This window comes from Dromiciops gliroides, chromosome 2 (assembly GCF_019393635.1).
Source record: "Dromiciops gliroides isolate mDroGli1 chromosome 2, mDroGli1.pri, whole genome shotgun sequence".
Classification (NCBI taxonomy): domain Eukaryota; kingdom Metazoa; phylum Chordata; class Mammalia; order Microbiotheria; family Microbiotheriidae; genus Dromiciops; species Dromiciops gliroides.
The window spans coordinates 239678160-239696036 of NC_057862.1; the positions used below are offsets into that span (position 1 = coordinate 239678160).

Here is a 17877-nt window from a genome sequence, read left to right on the forward strand (position 1 = left end):
GACTTGCCCAGAGTCACACAGCTGGTAGGTGTAAAGTGAGGCTGGATTTGAACTTAGGGCCTCCTGAATCCAAGGCCAGTGCTTTATTCACTGTGCCACTAGCTGCCCCAGAATGCCTTTAACAATAAACAATCCTGCAATTCTGAGTGTCTAAACTTTTTCTGTGCCATCTGTTGATATTTGTGTGTTGTGGTAAAAATTAGAGAACTCTCCATAGGCAGCCTTTGAAGGACCTTCCCTTTTGGGAAAGGAACGATTGGACGCTCCCTGAAGGGAGGGGGAGTGTTCTTCCAGAAAGCTAGGCTGCTTCCAGAATGCTAGGCGTCCTCTGGAACTTGGCCCCTTTTGTTCTTGGCCCTTGTGGTGGTGGCACATGTTCACTCTGTCTGATGACTACTGGCACAAGCAACTGTAGACTTTCAGGTTTGGTGAGTTAATTACGGAAAACTCTAAACCCCTTTGAACTAGCTTAATTGGAAATGGTCTGAAGATTAAATAGGTTAAGCTTAGAGTTAAGAATATTTATCTGTATTTCTATTTCCTTATCTTTGACTTTTATTAGTTTCACCTTTGTTGTCTAATTAATTCTCTAGTAATAAAATCTGATCCTTTTGTGAACTAAAGCTTAGAGGCTCCTTTCTTATTAGCCTGGGAGAAATATCTAAAAAGGGCAGTTCAGAAGGAAAGGTGAACCTAAAAGGTCCCTCATATTTCTGGGACCTCAATATTAAGGCGAGTCACCCAAATAATGCTCTGTATCTCAAATTTTGGCCCTCATAGTTTCATTTGTGGCTTCCACAAAACTCCCCCCAAATTTCCATTTAATTTCTTATTCCAACCCATAATATATTGAAACTCTGATAGGGAATGTTAGTTATTATGCGGAAGGGATAATTATAATATATTTTTTAAAACTTCATAATCAAAGGAAATGATAGATTTTAGTTAAAGGTTAATGAAAATAAATATTTTTTCTCATCCAAGTCAACAGACCCCTTGAAATCTGTCTGTGGACCTCAGGTTAAGAGCCCCATATCTAATCCAACCTCCTCATTTTATGGATAAGGGAACTGGGACTCAGAAGTTAAATAATTTTCTCAAGGTCACACAGGTTGGGGTTTGAACCTCAGTTCTCTGGCTCCTTCATGAATCATTTTTAAATGATAAATCATTCAAGGTCTTTCAGGGGAGACTGGCATTCACTGGGCATGGGCACCAGAAATAAGTTGATAAGAAATGCTCCTTATACAACATTTGTGCCAAGATCTTAGTTTTTCTTGATGGCCTTCACTGTCTCTTAACTCTACACCTCGGGCTTAACAGAAGGTGTGAGGTAAGACCTTGGCAACCTGGCTTCTCTTCCACAGGCCCCCTGCCTGAGAGGGCTTGTCTTTTGAGACAAATCTCATCTGGCAGCCAGGCCTGCTCTGGGGGCTCTGAGGAATCAGGGATGTGTATTAATGTGGATGAGAGGATCCTCAGATAGTCCAGGATCTGGGTTTGCAAATGCCTGAGTAACCCTGGCTCCCAAGGGCTGGAGGGTGGCCAAGACTTACAGTGAGTTAAAGCTACTTTAATATAAGGTGGAAATGGCCACTTCTGCATGGTCTGTGAGATTAATTTTCGGGGTCTCAATTTAATTCAAAGAGACTGAGCCTAATCCTGCAGCCCCCCAACCGATGGCATTTAAATGCCTTGTGTGGTGAAAGGAAATGAAACTGCTAGCAATCGAAATTCCCATCAAATAAGAGTCCCTTCGTCAGGACCTTATGCCTTCTGAAGAGAGTTTTTCCTCCCAAGATGGTAGATGTTTCCAAAAGTAGATTGATAGTATACTGTGAGCATCCCTTTCTCCCCATATTATTTTTACCCCTGGCAACAAAGTTTCTGCCAACATGGTGTGTTCTTTATTAGAAGGTGTCCTCTTCATTAATAGAGCCGATAGTCTTGAGGGTTTTTTTCCAGTGTTTCTTTAGTCTTGCTTGTTTGTCTGATTCATAGGCAGTCCAATATCCTAAAGCCTGAAGCTTTAGTTGGTGATGAGACCGTCCATCACTCAGGAGAAGCAAATTCTCATTGCTCATTGCCCAGTCTACATCAGTGTTTAAGCCTTTGACTTTATTCAAGGGCAGATCTGTGACAATTCCGACTACTCTTATGGCTTAGTAGGTGGTCAGGTTTATGTCTGAGCATAAACAGTTGGGAAAAGAAATCGCCTAATCATGAAAACCTAGAGATCTGAAGTCCCCAGTGACACATAGTACCTTCTTAGGAGAAACCAGGGCATCCTAGTGATTTAGAATTTCCAAGCTGCTGGGCACATGGCCTTTTTTCCTCCCTTTCGTTTGTATCAGGCAAAAGAAAACAGATAATTGGATATGGGGGGGGGGGGAATATTGAGTTTTGCTTGAGATAAATCACTGCCCAAGAAAGCCAGCTCCCTCACCCATTGAGTCATACAGAATTAGCTGGGTAGGCAGTGGGGTTAGAGTTGTTTATTTTCAGACCACACTAGCAAGTTTGGTTCTGGAGTCCAATTGCCCCCAAAATCCATAATAATAAATTACTGAGAACCACATGCAGTACAGTAGAGACCATTCAGACATGTCCTTTTACCACACAGCAAAATAAAGGCAGAGTTTGTAATATTTGAGTCTCACCTCTGCTGCTGAGCCCAGGTGCCTCCCCTTGTATATTTGACTAGATTGCCATTTGTATACTTCCATGAACACCCCCCCCACCCCGTAGTTTTCTCCACGGCTTTCCAACTCTTATAACCTGGCACTGTTCCACTGTACTAACCTGTGGGACTTTATTGCTACAGAGTCTACTTTACTACATCATGACCCTGGAACTGCCATCTGGTACTATCCAACAATGCCTTAATACCGTGTAGCATTCATTTCTAGGTTGTGGGCATCGGCAACTCTTTGGCAGAATCATGGGTCGGGTAAATATTGCATAATTTGTCTACTATTTGTCTATACTACAGACCATGGTGTTTACTAATGCTTGACCTTGAGGTCACTGCACTTTTGAGGGGCACTTTATTACTTTTGCCTAGAGAACATGAACACCGTCTTGATTGTTAATTCACTGTAATGGCTCAGTGGGAACAGGAAGCTTTGTGAAACTTTGCTGAAGAGAGAGCGAGAGAACTTAAAGTCGCTTGGCCCTTTCTAGCCTCCCTGCAAGGATCTCAGAAGTAACTTTTGAAATCCATGCATGTGGAGTGGGACAGAAGAGAAATGGATTTTTTTTTAAAGAAAAGGGTAAATAGCAAAGGAAGTAAGCCGGTGGCAGTTTCCTAGTGCATCAGCTAGGAGGTGAGGTAGTTTGAACACACCAAGACTAGGAAAAGGTTCATTGCTAGGGCAAATATTGGCTTCCCTGGAGTAAAAGCAGCAACTTGGAGTCTCGATGGAAGGGCTCTGGTTTTGATAGAGAGAGCTCAGGATACTCCTAACAAAATTCCCAGCCAATGGATGATACTGATTCTATTGGCCTGTGGCTGTGGGAAATTGATTCAGATCACCTGGTGCCACTTTCTTTCTGGTTCTCACCCGTATCTTCTAACAGAACGAGAGGAACACAGCTTTCTTGATGCCTCACCTTGCTAGCTCAGAGGAGCATATTACTTGATGCCTTGTGAATTCCTACTGATCATTTAAAGCCCAACTCAAATATTATCTCCTCCAAGAGCATTCTCTGATTCCTTTTGCTGGAAAATATCTTCTCCCTCAGACCTCTCAATGTGCTGATACCTCTCTAAGGTGTTGCTCGTGAAATGGGTATTACAGTTACTTCTGTGTGTGTCTTATCTATCCTTCTACTTGACTGTAAAGTCCTTAAATTTAGGGATGGTGTCTTATCTAGATTGGTCTAAATTTGGTACTCCCTCCAATGCCTAATACAGTACTATAGATAGTAGATAACTCATAAATGTTGTTGTATTGGTATTGATATTATATTGCATGTAATAGAATTGTTCCAGAAGAAAATTAGGAATTTGCCTACTGGTAACCCATGCTTTTTTACTTCCTCTCTATTGGAGAAAGTAAGTATAGATATCCTTTTATCCTAGAAATTCTGCTTAGTGCACTGTCATCCTGAGAATTTACTTTGCCTGCTGGGTGGAGGTTGTTTCTCTTGACACTTCCTCAGTATTCCATTCTACAGGGTATCAGTGGCATACTTATCAGTGCACCCTAGCATGGGGAAGAGTCTCTGGTTCAAAGTTTGGGCCCACTGAGTATACTCAGCGTTGTTGCAAAAGGTAGGAATGAAGGGGAATAGACAAGGGCAACAAGAAATTTGTTTGGATCTTTGTCTGGCTCTACCCTCTAGTGCCTCTGGGAATACACAGAGGTCAGGCTAGTGGAAGGACTGGTCCAAGGCTAGGCACTCTGGATGTAGCTTCATAGGAGAGCTTTGGACCACTCACTTTGAGAATCTTGGTTGAGCTTTCCTCTGCCTTTCTCTCCTTGGAGGTCTAAGGAGCTTTCTCAAATATGTTGAGTTCACAAAGATTGGAGGCCAAATGTCCTCGACTAGGACTCCAAGAGGTTTCCCTGGACCTTGGCTTAGTTCAGTGACAATGCCTGAGACCAAGATCTCAGGTTAGAGAATCCCATCCATCCAATGGACCTTTGATTTCAATGGAGAGCTGATAATTCTGATGACAACATGACCTGGAAAGTCCACTCCAGAGCCACAGAAAAGTGCCAAGAAACACAATTTATAGGCAGCAAGCCACCTGGGGCTTGAGAAAGAAGACTGTGGTGCTTGTGCTCAAGGATCAATTGTAGAGGACTTCACTGATTTACCCATAGCACTTCCCCTTTCAAGGCTTCCCTTTGTCACTAGCCAGTTCTATTTGCTCTTGGTGACCTAAGAATACGGTGAAGTCAACGTGCTATGCTTTGGGACCTGGGAGACATACTAGCTGGCTCTCTGGCTGAATTTGGAAATGGGTTAGTTGTATGTGAGAGCAAGCAGGGTGTGAAAAGCAGTAGGATGGGAGGGGGGTGTCAAAAGTCAAATGAGAGTGTCTCAAGCAGCTCATGCACACAGAAGAACATAACGACTCTGTGGCCTTTCCCACAGTTAGGCTCAAACACAGGGCATGCAGTGTCTAAATTATCTGGGGTTGATTCCTATAAAGAAACTCCAGAAAGGGACCCATTTTTTTGCATCTGTATCCCAGACCCTATCACCCTGTAGTTTTGCTCTACTCATTCTCTGATGCAGGTTATACCCTGGGGTCACTGAATTGATAGCCCCTTCTGGCAATCTGTTGTTGCTACAACATGTGGGACAAGGTCTCAGGTACAGTGATCCAAGTTCATCCCCTTCCAGCTTAAGTTTATTTCTTGACATCCGCCTTCCAAGGTGCTCTGAGGATGTTTATATTTATTGCATGATGTCCCACCAAGCCCACCAAATGGGAGCAAATATGCTTATTTCTCCATTTTGCAGGTAAGAGAAACTGAGGTATGGCAAGACTGGAAACTGGGAAATCTGCTGATGCCCAAGACAGATCAACCATGGAAGATGGAAGGCTGGATCCCCTGGGATCTGACTGGATAAAATAAAATCTATTACAGGGTACTGATTCAGCAGTTTGGGTGGGAAATGAAACAAGTAACAAAACGGGGTCCAGGGGTGGTAGTGGTGGTGTGCAAAGTCTGAGTGCATCCTTTAGTCACCACGAAAGGATTGCACATGTGAATCAAGAAATCACTAATGATAATTATTTTATTTCTATTGCTTTCTCTTTATAATATCTAAAGGGATGTGGCTGAAAACAAATCAAAGAGAGATGACTGAGCAACTGACTTGGAAAAGAATAGTCTTGTTTGGCTATAGATTTGTCAGTAGTCTTATCTGGGGTTCACTAGGGAGCAGTGGCACTCAGGCAAATGGTAGCTTATGACAGACATCTGTGGGGGTGGGGTGGGGATTGGGAAGTAATCTAGACCCAGTTTGCCCATGTTCATTTAGTTCTTCCACCAAATAATTGGCATTATTTTGTCTGTATCATTTTCTCTGATCCTTATGTGTACAGCACAATATTTGAGATGCGCTGTGTGGGTATTGTCAATTCTCTTCCCACTAGTGTTGCTTCTGGGTACGACTGAGTCCTTATTGAGAGACTTCACCAGTGGGTGAATTGTTGACCTGCCAAATATCCAGTTGGCTCCCCCTTGGGAGTCTTCCCCTTCTTTCATCTTTCTCTTGGGTTGGTGAAACCTGAAGAACTCCAATATCCCCACAATTCCTTCCAGTCTTTGAATAAAGTAGGAGAGAACATAACTTTGGAACGAGTGTAAGAAGTCAACGACAAAATGACAAAAGTCTTCTTTCAGGCCTTAAATAACAAATCTATGGCTCTCCCTTATGCACTGATACTTTCTCTGGAGAAGGAATCACGGATGCTTTGATTTCCCCCAACCAGGAGGCAACAACTACGGAGAAAGGCAATCAGAGCACTTTCTATAAGTCTGCCTCAGAGGGAGTGAAGGGCTTGAGGGGATGGGGGAAGGGAACCCCTAGGGTGGTTTTAGTGTGCAGAAGAAATGAATCATACTTCTTAGGTGCAAGCGGCTTCTGGTGGTTATTTTATTGTGCCTAGGTAGCCGCAAAGAGGGGATGGATGGAGGCAGAGGGGTGGCCGTGACGGGAGCAGGCTGTACCTATTACAGTTGTGGGTATGCCAGAGAAAAGGGAGATTGGGATTGAATACTGACTGTGCTCAGTCTATCTCTCCTTTCTCTCCTTTCCCATAAGGGAAGATATTTTGAACAGTAATCATTATCATCATAATAAGAGTGATAACAATAACAATGATAAGGATAGCAAGTAATAATTCATAGCAGGAAAACTTTGGCCCTGTGGAAACCCTTTGTTCACAGTGAGGCGTTCTTCCCTTAATTCAGGCGAGAAGAAACAAGGACCTTGGAGAGAACTGAGTGTCATAACAAAGCTATACAGGTAAGAAAATGTTGATGTAAACTATATAAAGCGGCATCTCTGCAGCTCTGCTCTTGGTTTCTTATTCTTCTCGCCATTTTCCACCCCATCCAGTCCTAGGCACGTTCTCCTTTCCTCCCCCTCCCTTCTCCCCCTCACTCTTTTTCTTTCACAGTAACCAGATCGCCCCTTAAGGTTAGTCTCTCCGCAGATGTGGAGCGGCGCCGCCCGCCCACGTGGTCAGCGGCTCCTGTCTCAGCCGGTGGAACTGTCAGGAGGACTGCATCAGGCCCGTGAGACGCTTGCCCACCAGTGACTTTCCCTGCAAGAAGTGACAAACATACACATATGCACAGACAGACAGATAGACAGACAGGCAGGGGTCAGTTCTTTACAGGAAACAGAAATAAACCACTCTGCCCACCACGTTCCATAGGAGGGGCATGTTCACATGGGACTCCCCAAGTTTGGGAGGCTAAATGTGGAAGCTTCTGATCCATTGGGGCATTGGATGGAGCTGGGCGAGCCCAGGGATAGTGATCGCTTGTGGATGGTGCCCTGAAGGAGATAGTGGAAGGGGAGGAAATCAGGGCTATATAGGACCTTACTTACCCATGAAAAGGAGGCTCTTTAATCATCAGGTCAGAGTCTTAGTACCCTAGGACTTGATTTTAGTGAAGGTAACTGGATGGGTTGGGAAGTACTAAGGCAGGGGAGGGCTGTATGATCTGGGACAAAGCTGTCCTAAAGATGGGGAAATGACAAATATTCTAAAAAACCCCAAACAAAATAGTAAGAAGTGAGCCTCTTGGTATGAAGAAGGTAGATGGATTGGAGCACTTCACATGGAGCTGGGCATATATTCCAAGGTGGTGGTGGGGGGGCTCCCTCCTTAGAAGCCACAGATTGTTTTTTTTCCCCCCTAGGTGGTTGGGAAGAGACAATGAAGAATCACTAGGTACAAACAACACCAGGAAAAGACTGCAAACCAGAATGCATCTGCCCTGTAAATGTGGCTCTTGTAACACTCAGAGGAGCATTGGCTGTCCTTTACCTCCAACAATTCCTGGTGAATCATTTGGCTATCCATTTGGTGATAGGGTTAGGGACATCTTCATATACAATAAATGTTCCCAATCCCAATTGTGACTTCTGCACAAGACTCAATCAAATTCTTTAGAGCAGACCCTTCTTAAATTTAAAAAATAAATAATCACAGCAAAACCAGGCCCAGATGCCTAAGTTATGCTTCTAGGAGCACATAAGACTGACTTGACTCAGATTCCTTTGTCACGTGACTTGAGCTTTTCTGAATGGGTGTGAGGGCACAACTCGTTATTTAAGGTATACTTGCAGACAAGTCAGATATACTCCAAAGAAGATAGCTCTGATTGGTAATGCATAAGAAGTACTCAACAAGTTCAATGATCAGTTGGTCTGTATCTAAAAAATATACAACATTGGTTGTGTTCTTGTTGGCCCTCTTCTACAGAGGGAAAAACCAGCGTGGGTGCTCACAAACTGCTCTGTATCTAGTTCAGTGGTTTGCCTATTGTTCCTGTTGACACTTCCTGAAACTACTTCCTTGTTTCATTTTCCCCCTTACTCCTCCATTTTGATTAGTAAATCCCACTTCTTTTTCTTCTTCTCCCTGCTCTGTCAGGTATCTCCAGCATCGTTTTTTTTGAATCTTCAGGTTCCCCTAGGCTTAATCTATGGCAAGAGAAATTTAGGGAAGATATAAGCAGAGGTATGCATGAACCAATTGTTAAATTTTCAGTGTGAACGTTTATACCTTGGAAATGAGCAAACCCTGCAAATTAGAACTTGGTTTATTGTTTTGTTGACTTTCTAGATTTAAGAAAGTGATGGAAGAAAATGTTAACAGTGAAGAGTAAGCTCTAAAAGTGTTTTATGGGGGCAGCTAGGTGATACAGTGGATAGAGCACTGGTCCTAGAGTCAGGAGTACCTGGGTTCAAATCCTGTCTCAGACACTTACTAGCTGTGTGACCCTGAGCAAGTCACATAATCATGATTGACTCAAAAAATATTTCATGTGTCCTTTTACCCCCTATAGAGCTGGAAGTTAAACATTTACCTGCATATCCCATGATATATGAAAGATTTTCCTGGATAAAACATCTTATCAATTTTAGGAGACTATGAAATCTCTATCCGTAGCAGTTTTTAAGGACAGCATGGTTACTTATCCCTTTGGGATAGCTTAAGGACTTTCTAGAGGTGCTGAGAAAAAGGGCAAACCTATTACTATGTGGCTCCATGCTGCCTTGTAGTCTGCCCATTGTTGAAGCAACTAAACACTTTGTCCTCCTTATATCCTCCCTTTCTACTCCATCCACCAGCCCAGGGTTACATCACATCCCCATCTTTATGTACTCTGGGAGTGCCTTACTGGCATTTGCTTCTTTAACTGACAGGTATGAAAAAAATCATAGATACATAACAAAAGATAGATACAGATGAGTATAATAGAGGAAGAAACACTGCAGCCGAATTCTGCTGCTCTAAGGATTGAGAGACGCTTACTTCCAGATAATTATAATAATAGCTAGCATTTATAGAGCACTTTAAGGCTTGCAAAGCACTTTGGAAATGATATCTCATTTTATCCTTATGACACAACCCTGAGAGGTGGGCATAATTATTATCCCCATTTCACAGTTAAGGAAACTGAGGCAGGCAGAGGTTAAGTGATTTGCCCAAGGTTCAGTAAGTACCTGAGGTGTGGGATCTGAACTCAGGTCTTCCTAAATCCATTTTCAATGCTTTATCAGCTCAGGTTTGAAGGGTATACTACCATCCCTTTCCCCATCCCTTCTGGTGAGTGAATTGGAAATTCTAAGTTCTAGAGTTCTTCCCTCAATATCTCTAAATCTCCAGTTGATTAATAAGACAGTTGTTGTTTGTTCTTCGTTCTTGAAGAGAACCGTGACAGAGATCATGATTTGAACTGAATTGGATTTAAGTGACGAAGGGCTATGCAAAGTAGCCAGCTTCATACTTTCCATCTGGGTCCAGTGGCAAGATATGTTATCAGGACAACTGGAGATTGCCCCGGATGTTTAAGGCAATTGGAATTAAGTGACTTGCACAGCCAGCATCACACCACTAGTAAGAGGTGAGATTTGAACTCAGGTCCTCCCAAGTTCAGGGCCAGTGCTCTATCCACTGTACCACCTAGCTGCCCTTGTAACGATTGGAATAACGCCACCTGCTGGATACTTACTGTAGAGGAGTTCTGCCCATGAAGGGAACGTCTTTGAGGGCAAGACCAGGAGTCAGGAAGTGACGCGGACTAGTGGGAGGAGGAAGGAAGAGACTGGCGCTCAGTCTCGCTCTCTTTCCTCTGGACTCTGGTGGAGAAGGGAGCTAGAAATGCACTCTCCCTTTAATAGATAGGAATCTAGACCTTTCTCTCTCTCTTTACCAAATTCTTATTCTCCTTAATAAATGCTTAAAAGTCTAACTCTTGCTAAAGCTTATAATTTATTGGCGACCACTCATTAAATATTTTAGACAGACTAGCTAGAATTTTAGCCCTTAACAGATGGCTGACCACGAAGAGGAAAGCTGAACCTCACTTCTGATCTTCCGGTTGGGTAAGAAATTTCCCCTACCCTTTAAACTGCTAAGTACTGGCGCACTGGCTGTGTTTTCCCTTTAAATTTTTTCGAATGGACCTTTTAAACTCCCTAATTACCCTATTTTTGATTTTAGTCTGTTTAACCAGACAAATGGGAGATAAGATCATGTTAATGCTTTGTTTTTGTGGATTTTCTATTTTTCTTTTTATTTTTGTTAAAAGAGCCAGCAACTTACTCACACAAGGAAATATCTCTCCCTCTCCCAACCATGCTTTTTCAGAGAAACCAGAAGAGATTCCTGCAGCTTTTCCCAGTTCTAACACTAATTGTTGCTCTAATTTTGCATGCCTGGAGGCAATGACCCACCCTCTAGAAGCTTTTAATCCCCTAGCACCTGGAGGCAAAGTGGGGGAAGAGGAATCCAGGCCTGAGTTCAAAATCCAGTCTGATTCAAATTGCTCTGGTCCCTCCCCTCCTCTCCAGACCCCACCCTCTACTCCTCCCATGGCTAAGCCCATTGCTTCCCCTGCCTGGGAAGTCCAGAGATCTGATGCGCATGCTCAACTTTTTCTACCTGCATTTGCAGCTTCAGGCTCAGCCCTTCCCCGGCCTGGCTGTGCTTTTGAGACAATCTTAGAAAACTCTTTAAATTCCAGATATGCTCGTTTTGTTCATAATTTTGCTAACCTGCTTTTGTCTTTAATTAGTAATCTTATAAAGCATTTGTATGGTGAAAAGACTGACAGACAATATAGAGGGGTTAAAGAAGAAAAACTTAAGCTGAATAAGAATGACAACCATCAACATAGTTCAAGACTCTGCTTCTTTTGCCATGGAAGGGTATATATTTTAGAGAAATGTAGAAGTAAGCAGCAAGGTATTGATATGAGTGTTGGGGATTTTAGATATCGGAATCAAAAGTGTTCTGAATTCACTCAGAGTATTAATGTCAGTTCAGAGGTTACATAGGATTTCTATGCTATTACACCTACATTTTGAAATTAATGGTATGGGTTTATTTTCATAGAGATTTTCATGCTTTTGAGATTGTGTCTTATACCTAGTTTCTAAAACAAGGAGAATATTTGTAAAAGCTTTTTATAGTCATGTGATCAAGTTTATATTGTATAATACTCTTATTGATATTAAGTTCATATTCATTTAGATTTCCTTAGTTTGAATTTCATTGTCTTTTATTGTTCCACGTGTATCTTCTTCTATTCATTCATCTATCTAATTTTGAAACATGGTTTTGATTTCATAATACAATGTTAATTCTAGGAGTATTGTGCTCCCATATTCTGAGTTATTTGTTTTTGTTATTTTTTCTCAACTGATTATTTGATCAAACTCTTTAAAGCATTTCCCTAGCAAATTGTTTGCCATGGCAAGTGTAAATTGATTCTAGAAGTATTATTTTTGATAAGCATATTCCAAAAAAAAAAAAAAAAAGAGGGGAACATTTGTAAAAGTTGTCTTTGAGATTGTGTTGTGCTTTAACTTGTATTTAAATATGTTCAGATTTTTCAAAAAAGTAATTGTATGCTAAGTAAAAAAAAAGGTATTATTTGAAATTGTTGCATAATTATATATTCTGAGTCAAGATGTATTCACATTTTTTGCAATCATTTATTATCCTCAATTTTTAAATCCATATGAGACTTGGATTATGGGAACTTATCATTTAAGACATTAATTGCCTTTATTCTGAGTTATCAGATGCCAGTTGGCCAAGGTGCCATCCAATCACAAGAGGAATACATGCAAGAGCAGACACTGAACTGTCACATGAGGGGAGACATGCATGAAGTCAAGGTATGGCTGAGAGAACGGCTTTTGACAAATGTTGAGGTTGGATTCTCTTGGTTTAATATTTTATTTTATTTTTCCCCACAATATTGTACAGATGGCTGGAAGTATTCATCCCACCCATCTCACTCCTACACCTGGCTTCTATGCTCCCTCCTATATGCCTGATGCCATGGACATCTTAATCCCATGGATCTGATTAAGTCTGACTCAGTTTCCTCCAATATGTTTGGTGGCATGGACGTATATTCCATCCACCTATTTTAAGCCTGGCATACTGTATGGGCAGTACATATTGCTCAAGTGTGGGAATGCTCATATCCCATCATTTCTCTGTTCTTTTATGGTAACCCCCATAATTATCTCAGGTGTCATGATAAATACAGTGTTGAATTTGGCCTTGACACCTGTTACCAATTATATTAGATTTTTTAATTTCTCATAATGGCATGAGGATAATTAGGCAGATGATGCAAAAAGTGATGAAACAAAGATAAAAAAATTATTTTAATAATTAATATCGCAGCAATTGTCTTCTCAATTACCCTCCATAAGGGGGGGACTATAGTAATATTATAATTTTAAAGAATGGTTCAATTTTTGTTTTATTATATGTTTCATGTGTAACAACTAAGATTCTGAATTCCCTTAGACATGTTTTTGAAAACTTTCATTGTTTGATTTGATTATTGACAAAGCTATTTTAAAGCTGTGTTAAGCTCAATTTTGTAGGAAATTTTCCTGGCTGATTACCAGCATCCACACATCAACCCCTGAAAAGACTTCCATTCCACGACTACACCTAGAGGACATCTGAGAAAAGACTTTCAGAGACTTTAAATGAACAGTTTTGATTTGTTGTTTTTGTTGTTTTTTTTCTCTTTCTGTTATAATATACACCATCTGTAACATGTATTCTCTGCAGAGGCCCTCCCTTTGCAGGACTAATGTCAAAGCGTCGGTTCATGAGGACAAAAAAAAAAAAAAATCGCCCCTCTGGACAAAACTTTCCTCTCTTCCTTTTCTATATTGTTGTTCACATATTATTAGTTAGCAATAGTTATCATATTGTTTTTACTGTTCCGTCAAGGAAACATTTTGTTTCTTGAGGAACAACAGGGGGGACTGTAACGATTGGAATAACGCCACCTGCTGGATACTTACTGTAGAGGAGTTCTGCCCATGAAGGGAACGTCTTTGAGGGCAAGACCAGGAGTCAGGAAGTGACGCGGACTAGTGGGAGGAGGAAGGAAGAGACTGGCGCTCAGTCTCGCTCTCTTTCCTCTGGACTCTGGTGGAGAAGGGAGCTAGAAATGCACTCTCCCTTTAATAGATAGGAATCTAGACCTTTCTCTCTCTCTTTACCAAATTCTTATTCTCCTTAATAAATGCTTAAAAGTCTAACTCTTGCTAAAGCTTATAATTTATTGGCGACCACTCATTAAATATTTTAGACAGACTAGCTAGAATTTTAGCCCTTAACACCCTGAAGACCTATACAGCAAGCCCATTCCCTGAAGATAAGGGAAAGAGTAGCACCCAATGGGAGAGACCTTATGTCTGTTTTTAATTACCTATCATAGTGTGTCTGGTTACTTTTGCCACCCTCCTCCCCTTCAACTACCCCACTCCAAATTTCAGCTGCATTGTTCAACAAGAAGGAAGAGGAGGAGGAGGAAGTAGTTATAGGGGGCCGAGTGTGCTGGGAATAGTACCACTGCCCACCTCATCTCATCCCACTGGCCCATGCTGTCTGCAGATGGACAGCACATCCTTAGGGGAGCAGTTGCTGCTCATTCTGCCCACTGCTTAGGTGCCTGCCATAGGGTTTAAGGAAAGGAAGTTCATCAAGCTTGTTCATTAGCTGTTTTCCCTCAAAAGGAATGAGGTTTCTAAGGAGTTCACCAAGGATCAAAGCCACCTCTTGCTAGTGACAGCAGCCCCCTGCCTAGGAGAACCACCTGTGTTCAGACAAGCTGTTTACCAAGATTCTTGCAAAGTCACAGGGCTCCTTGCTAGGAGCCATTTTCACTCTACAGGCACCAAGAGAAACATTTTCCAATGTGACCTTTTTTTGAGCTCTATATGCCTCCCTTCCTCCTTTCTAATTGTTTTTATCATTAATGAAAGAGTCAGAATGGTGCATTCTACATATGTTTGATGCTGGGGCTGGGGGTGGGGTGGAAGGAAGAAGTGTCTCTACAGGTCAGTCTGGAGCATCTCATGTTGTCCAAAGCAAGGCAGCCAGACCAGCCTAAGGAATCTGCTGAACCACTAATGGATGCTAGCTAAGGAGGAAGACAGGTGATCTTGAAATGAAATGGAATACTATGATTAAAAGCTCAGATAAGCAAGGTAAGTTCCAGAGGTATCATGTGACTACATCTTTGTGTGTAGACAAAGTGATTTTTTTCACCTCCAATAGACTTGGTAAATGTAATTCAACAGAATTCAGGAACCTTTAATTTCATGGCCCATGTGCTCTGTGCTGTGTTCATGAACACCCATTTCATTCTCATCCTCATCTGACTAGCACTCCACATGCCAGAGAGATCTCCTCAGTGTTATGGTTGTCTTGTCTTTATGGCTGAGGGCCTACAAGGTCATGCAGTTCTTATATTTATTATCTTCTTTAAAGGCATACACGCGCGTGCGCACACACACACACACACACAAAAGGAAAGAGTCCCCTTTTGTGCAACATATGTGTGTGTTTTTTTTAAATCAACATGCTGTTTGACATGCTTTGATTCTGTTCATTTCACTTTCAGACATTAATCAACAAAGCATGCACTTGGTCAGGTTACCCAGAGCTCCTGTCACTTACTTACCTGAGGGCTTTTCACTGGGGATAGGGCTCTATGGAAAACTGGAGGAACAGACAGTGGTTGCACCGTGGGACTGAGTCCAGGATGTGACCATGACCTTTGGCTCAATGTAGGGAGGGATAGTTCAATTTAAATTGTTTAAAAGCAGGATGCAATCGTTGCCTGGGCCATCTCTTGGAAATTTCTACATCTTCTTCTTTTTTAGTTGCTTGGTTTTATCTCAATTTGGGGATAAATTCTATTCTCTTTCTGTCCCCCCCCACCCACACACACACACTCCCCACCCCCTGCTGATTTAGGCATCTATCCCCAGCTTCTAGGATCAGGAAAAGTAATTGCTTTTAATCCACCCAATCTGAAGCACTCTCCTCCTCCTCCCTCCCCCTTCCCACTTCTCTTTCTTCCTTTTATTCTATCCCATCAACTAAAGTGACTTGGGAATCATACCATCCTCTTGTGCCACTGGGGCGTTTTTCACACTTCCTACTGAAAAATTTTCTTTGGCTGAAAGCACAGTTTGAAAGGATGGGGAAGCTTTTTCCTCCCCTTTCTTCCTCATTTGTTTCAGGAAAAGAATGTGTGTTTGATTGAATGAACAAGTGACTTCAGTAGTCAGGAAGTTAGAGGCTCAAGGGGTGATTCTGTTGCATAGTAGTAAGACATTCAAATTTGCTCTGGATTCCCACATGGCGTTGGAAAGATGGAAGTAATCACAATGTCTTCAGAGGACAGCAAGGACAAAGAGGAAAAGTTAGATGACCTGTTGTGGTCTGAGCTAAGGGGGGAAAGACAAGGAAAAGAAGACACTTTGCCATGATCTTGAAAGGTGATCTGTCTGCCAGGTACTATTTCCTTCCTGGTTCCCTCCACTGATGAGAGAAAAAGAGGCAAACGGAAGTAGGGAAAGTTTTTGTTATGACAATAATTTTATATCAGCGAGGTGATCATCTTTAACACTTGGGGAAACAAAGGAAAGATAGGGGATACACTGTTTTACAGAATTGGGGGACAATAGGCATGGAACAGTGAAAGTTAAAATGCTGTTCAAAGTACCATGATAATTCCTAAAAGGAAAGAAAATGTTATTGTAAAGCTCTGCAGTAGAATTATACCTGAGACTTTTTTTTAATATGTTGGTTAGTTTTGTTGAACTTTTCCTCCCTTCTTTTAAAATTCTTCATTATAAGGGATAGTTCTCTGGGAGAGGTAGGGGGAAGTGATAGAGTGGGAAATTCAGGTGATATATAAACAAAAAAAACCCAACAGAATTTATTTATTTATTTTTTTTGCGGGGCTACGAGGGTTAAGTGACTTGCCCAGGGTCACACAGCTAGTGTCAAGTGTCTGAGACTGGATTTGAACTCAGGTCCTCCTGAATCCGAGGCCAGTGCTTTATCCACTGCGCCACCTACCTGCCCCCAACAGAATTTATTTTTAAAAAGACTTGAGAGATGGAACATTCCATTTGTTTGGGGTTATTTAGGAACAAGTGACTCAGACAATCTATGGTAGTTCCATCTAGGCCTGTGACTAGAGGAGGTCTATGTATATTTATTATTAAAAACAATATAACTATATCTTTCTATAGCACTCTGTATTTCAGAGTGCTTTCATATCTATTATCTCATTGGACCTCCCAATATCTGAATTAAGTAGAGTAGATGTTGGGTGATGTTGTTACTGTTTTACCCATGAAGAGACTGAGGAAATGGATTATGGTTTGTCAAAGGTCCCACACAACAGCCAGACTAGGAGTTGGGTTTGGGGGCAACTGAAGATTTGACTGGGGGGGGGCGGTGTCATGTCAAATCCCTTATTTTTAGAACAGGGGCTGCCTTTTTGAAGCATAGAAAGGCCTGACACCAGAGTAATGAGAAGGCAGCAATTTGGTAAATTTTGTTCCCATGGTCTAGATTTTGGTCCTTTGCTCTTACCAAGTCTTCTGATCTCTCAATATCTAATGAGAATTTTAATTTGGTTTTTAAAAATTCTCTTTATTAGATTTTTTCCACAAGTAGACGCATTATAAACATAAGAAACACAAAATAAGAAAGCCAAATTATACGTGAAAAAAGGGTTTTAAAATAATCCACTGGGGGAGGGAAGAAGAAAATACTAATGAACAGAAAATCAAGAGATAACAAACAAATCGACATAAATTAAAACCAAGTTGAAGTTATAGGGAATTATATATGGTCCAAATAAAAATAATGGACATAACCCTTCAAAGAGTTTGGTTAGTGTGACTGAACTGACTATTTAACAGACCATGTGCATTTCTGGTTATGTACGTATGACATCTGGCATGTTAGTTCTCTCCAGATCACTTCATTTTCTGAAAGTTTCTCTCCCAAACCACATTGGCAGGCCTATCAGAATGTTTATTCACATTACTCGGGGCCATGGACATAAGATAACAATGAACTCATCTTGGGGCAGGCTGGGATGCCTTACCCACCCTCTGAGGCATAAAGGTTAGGTGGCCAACACTCAAGAGACAGACTCAGGCAGGTTCTATTGGAAGTCTTCATCATATCCCTTTCATTTCTCATTGGAGACTGACAAAGTAGGGGTAGGCATAGTGATATATCTGCCATTGGGTGGTGGGGAAAGCAGAAGGATCCAACCTACTACAGCCCTGAGGGAGAAGAGTAATCCCAGC

At 41.6% G+C, this 17877-nt stretch overlaps 1 protein-coding gene across 4 annotated transcripts in view; it reads right to left on the reverse strand.

The window, feature by feature from the left end:
- Nucleotides 1-2415: 2415 nt before the first annotated feature.
- Nucleotides 2416-17877, reverse strand: part of RGS6 (regulator of G protein signaling 6) — a 717500-nt gene continuing 702038 nt past the window's right edge. For 2 of the 4 annotated variants that reach the window (XM_043985441.1, XM_043985440.1), the window contains one exon: nt 2416-7294. In XM_043985441.1, the coding sequence (XP_043841376.1) occupies nt 7128-7294 (167 nt within the window). In that variant the 3' untranslated portion in view covers nt 2416-7127. The remainder of the gene's footprint in view (nt 7295-17877) is intronic. The other 2 variants (XM_043985443.1, XM_043985442.1) reach the window with 1 other exon arrangement.